This window comes from Danio aesculapii, chromosome 22, assembly GCF_903798145.1.
Source record: "Danio aesculapii chromosome 22, fDanAes4.1, whole genome shotgun sequence".
NCBI classification, from domain to species: Eukaryota; Metazoa; Chordata; class Actinopteri; order Cypriniformes; family Danionidae; genus Danio; species Danio aesculapii.
This window is the reverse complement of record NC_079456.1, coordinates 491,781-496,780: the sequence shown is the minus strand read 5'-3', so window position 1 is coordinate 496,780 and position 5,000 is coordinate 491,781. Positions and strand designations below refer to the sequence as shown.

Below are 5,000 nucleotides of genomic sequence, written 5' to 3'. Positions count from 1 at the left end.
CGAGCATGACATGTTCAGCTGAGATGAGGGTCTCTCTGTATTGTGATGGTCTGTTTGCTGAATTAAGTAACATGCACACTAATTCTCATGAGATTATTAGTAGACTGGTTAGGTTGGGGTTAGGTTGGGGTTAGGGTTAGTGTAAGTTAACATGTACTGGTAAAGTCTCTTCTAGTCAGTTAAATGTGTGTTGAAGCAGCAGAATCAGCAGATATTAAGCAGAGAGTCCACTAATACTCAAACGGACCACCACTATAAAGTGTTACTGAGATAATTGTCAGTCGTCAACACTTTGCTGCACAGATTTAAGCCGGCTCTCATTTTAACAAGACAACTCAAACAAAAGTTTACAGAAATAATAAAACAATGAACGTAGACGTTATTATAACTCATTAAATGTGTATTTTACAAACCCTGATTAACCTAAAGGTCAAAGCTGAACATCTGAACACATCATACTCCATATCTGATGTTGATATCTCAAAAGATGAGCTTTGAGTGAGGTTTAGTGTGGCCGCAGTACCACACATGACCACATTCAGTTTCTATTGGTGACCATACAAGAGCGCCCCCATATCTGTCTATGTTGTGAGGAATATGAACCATATTTTTAAATATTTTTGACAACGTTTGTAAAGTAGACATACAATTGTAATGTAGTGTGGCACATTTGATGGTTGATCTATAAACACTTAAACAAAATATTACATCTAAATGAACATCGATCAAAACTCAGTCACCAGATGTGGAAACTAGACATTTTAAGCTTCCAAATGATATATACATTCACCGGCCACTTTATTAGGTACACCTGTCCAGCTACTGGTTAAAGGAAATTTCTAATCAGCCAATCACATGACAGCAGCTCACTGCATTTAGGCATGTAGACATGGTCAAGACGATCTGCTGCAGGTCAAAGTGAGCATCAGAATGGGGAAGAAAGGGGATTTAAGAGACGCTGAACATGGCATGGTTGTTGGTGCCAGATGGGCTGCTCTGAGTATTTCAGAAACTGCTGATCTACTGGGATTTTCACGCACAACCATCTCTAGGGTTTACAGAGAATGGTCCGACAAAGAGGAAATATCCAGTGAGCGGCAGTTCTGTGAGCGCAAATGCCTTGTTGATGCCAGAGGTCAGAGGAGAATGGCCAGACTGGTTCCAGCTGATAGAAAGGCAACAGAAACTCAAATAAGCACTCGTTACAACCGAGGTCTGCAGAAGAGCATCTCTGAACACACAACACGTCCAACCTTGAGGCGGATGGGCTACAGCAGCAGAAGACCACACCGGGTGCCGCTCCTGTCAGCTAAGAACAGGAAACTATATTGGGTTTAGATACACACTTCATTAATGGAGAGTGTCAGCTGCTGAATTTCATCATCACAGAATTTAATCAGAAATGTGGTCAAATATGGTTGATGTGAATGATTATAAACTGAGGAGAGCGATTAGCGTCTTTGAGATGGAATGGTGTTGTAATGTGGAGTCGTGCTGTGTTCTTAATGAAGCGCTGCAGTTCACAAACTGATTGATTTGATTTTGTGAATGAATTATTCAATAATTGTTCATAGTAATTTAAAATGTTTTAAAAAGTCTCTCTCTTTTCTCTCTCACCCTCTCTCTCTCTCTCTGCTGTTCTGGAGCGAGTGTAGCTCATTGTTCTTGTGTCTCCATCTGTGATTGTGTGCTGGTTTCTGGCCATGTGAAGAGTTGATTACTCTCCATCGGTCCAGAACATTCAGCAGACGCGCAGCGGACGGAAAAAAGAGAAGAAGTTGAGCAACACATTCCAGAGTTTGAGATTGCAGCGCTGCTCTTGTGTTTTCAGGTATGGTGATGTGTGTGCGCGTGGTGCTGGTGTGTGTGCTGCTGGAGCTGAGCCGCGCTGCTCCACACGCGCACATCAACCGGCTCGCGCTGTTTCCTGATAAAAGTGCCTGGTGTGAGGCCAAAAACATCACGCAGATCGTCGGACACACCGGCTGCACGCCACGATCCATCCAAAACAGGTCAGCCACACACACACTTACACACACACACACACACACACTTATACACACACACACACACACTGTCCAGTTTGGGGGATTCTTGAGTAATAAACATTCAGAGTTTTGCTGATCTAAACATTAGCCTAGAGCGCCGTCTGCTGTTAAACACTAGCCTAGAGCGCCGTCTGCTGTTAAACACTAGCCTAGAGCGCCGTCTGCTGTTAAACACTAGCCTAGAGCGCCGTCTGCTGTTAAACACTAGCCTAGAGCGCCGTCTGCTGTTAAACACTAGCCTAGAGCACCGTCTGCTGTTAAACACGAGCCTAGAGCACCGTCTGCGGTTAAACACTAGCCTAGAGCACCGTCTGCTGTTAAACACTAGCCTAGAGCGCCGTCTGCTGTTAAACACTAGCCTAGAGCACCGTCTGCTGTTAAACACTAGCCTAGAGCGCCATCTGCTGTTAAACACTAGCCTAGAGCGCCATCTACTGTTAAACACTAGCCTAGAGCACCGTCTGCTATTAAACACTAGCCTAGAGCGCCGTCTGCTGTTAAACACTAGCCTAGAGCACCGTCTGCTGTTAAACACTAGCCTAGAGCGCCATCTGCTGTTAAACACTAGCCTAGAGCGCCATCTGCTGTTAAACACTAGCCTAGAGTGCCGTCTGCTATTAAACACTAGCCTAGAGCATCATCTACTGTTAAACACTAGCCTAGAGCGCCGTCTGCTGTTAAACACTAGCCTAGAGCGCCGTCTGCTGTTAAACACTAGCCTAGAGCGCCGTCTGCTGTTAAACACTAGCCTAGAGCGCCGTCTGCTGTTAAACACTAGCCTAGAGCATCATCTGCTGTTAAACACTAGCCTAGAGCACCCTCTGGTGTTAAACTCTAGCCTAGAGCGCCATCTGCTGTTAAACACTAGCCTAGAGCGCCGTCTGCTGTTAAACACTAGTCTAGAGCGCCGTCTGCTGTTAAACACTAGCCTAGAGCGCCCTCTGCTGTTAAACACCAGCCTAGAGCGCCCTCTGCTGTTAAACACTAGCCTAGAGCGCCGTCTGCCGTTAAACACTAGCCTAGAGCGCCCTCTGCTGTTAAACACCAGGCTAGAGCGCCCTCTGCTGTTAAACACTAGCCTAGAGCGCCGTCTGCTGTTAAACACTAGCCTAGAGCGCCCTCTGTTGTTAAACACTAGCCTAGAGCGCCGTCTGCTGTTAAACACTAGCCTAGAGCGCCCTCTGTTGTTAAACACTAGCCTAGAGCATCATCTACTGTTAAACACTAGCCTAGAGCGCCGTCTGCTGTTAAACACTAGCCTAGAGCGCCGTCTGCTGTTAAACACTAGCCTAGAGCGCCGTCTGCTGTTAAACACTAGCCTAGAGCGCCGTCTGCTGTTAAACACTAGCCTAGAGCATCATCTGCTGTTAAACACTAGCCTAGAGCGACGTCTGCTGTTAAACACTAGCCTAGAGCATCATCTGCTGTTAAACACTAGCCTAGAGCACCCTCTGGTGTTAAACTCTAGCCTAGAGCGCCATCTGCTGTTAAACACTAGCCTAGAGCGCCGTCTGCTGTTAAACACTAGTCTAGAGCGCCGTCTGCTGTTAAACACTAGTCTAGAGCGCCGTCTGCCGTTAAACACTAGCCTAGAGCGCCGTCTGCCGTTAAACACTAGCCTAGAGCGCCCTCTGCTGTTAAACACTAGCCTAGAGCGCCCTCTGCTGTTAAACACTAGCCTAGAGCACCATCTGCTGTAAACACTAGCCTAGAGCGCCCTCTGCTGTTAAACACTAGCCTAGAGCGCCGTCTGCTGTTAAACACTAGCCTAGAGCGCCGTCTGCTGTTAAACACTAGCCTAGAGCGCCGTCTGCTGTTAAACACTAGCCTAGAGCGCCCTCTGCTGTTAAACACTAGCCTAGAGCGCCATCTGCTGTTAAACTCTAGCCTAGAGCACCGTCTGCTGTTAAACACTAGCCTAGCGCGCCGTCTGCCATTAAACACTAGCCTAGAGCGCCGTCTGCCGTTAAACACTAGCCTAGAGCGCCGTCTGCTGTTAAACACTAGCCTAGAGCGCCGTCTGCCGTTAAACACTAGCCTAGAGCGCCGTCTGCTGTTAAACACTAGCCTAGCGCGCCGTCTGCCATTAAACACTAGCCTAGAGCGCCGTCTGCCATTAAACACTAGCCTAGAGCGCCGTCTGCCATTAAACAGTAGCCTAGAGCGCCGTCTGCCATTAAACACTAGCCTAGAGCGCCGTCTGCTGTTAAACACGAGCCTAGAGCGCCGTCTGCTGTTAAACACGAGCCTAGAGCGCCGTCTGCTGTTAAACACGAGCCTAGAGCGCCGTCTGCTGTTAAACACGAGCCTAGAGCGCCGTCTGCTATTAAACACTAGCCTAGAGCGCCACACAATAAGTGCAGACCAAAACTGACGTTTGTGTGTTGTGTTTTTCAAACTAATGGTTGTGTGTTGTGTTTTCAGGGCATGTCTGGGTCAGTGCTTCAGCTACAGTGTGCCCAACACCTTCCCACAATCCACTGAGTCTCTGGTGCACTGTGACTCCTGTATGCCGGCACAGACACAGTGGGAAGTGGTGAGTGTGTCTTCGTTAAAGTTACTGAAATATTCACATTAAAACAACGTCTTTATGTTATACAGAAGTACTGCACGCAATATCTGCACAAGTGACTGCACATCACTTTTGCTGCAATGGTAAAAACAAACAGTATAGATATATGTTGAGTAAATGATCTTCAGTAGTCAGATGTATGCTGCTTACTACAGAAACATTGCGAACAATTATAATATTTGTGCTGCATAAATATTGAGACTAATTAACATACATTTGTGACTAATTATACGACCCCAAATCAGAAAACGTTGGGGGTGCTGCATCAAGAATCCTCGTTAATCTATAAGCTAGATCAGCACATGGGCTCAGGACTACTGCAGTAAACCTTTGTCACGTACCACAATACAGAGTCACATCCACAAACGCCAGAGAAAACT

At 46.7% G+C, this 5,000-nt stretch overlaps 1 protein-coding gene across 1 annotated transcript in view; it reads left to right on the top strand.

The window, feature by feature from the left end:
• The window catches only part of nbl1 (NBL1, DAN family BMP antagonist), a 14,236-nt gene that overhangs the window by 1,829 nt on the left and 7,407 nt on the right, over positions 1–5,000 (top strand). The window contains exons 2-3 of the mRNA XM_056448064.1: positions 1,832–2,012; positions 4,473–4,584. Of these exons, the coding sequence (XP_056304039.1) occupies positions 1,834–2,012; positions 4,473–4,584 (291 nt within the window). The 5' untranslated portion in view covers positions 1,832–1,833. The remainder of the gene's footprint in view (positions 1–1,831; positions 2,013–4,472; positions 4,585–5,000) is intronic.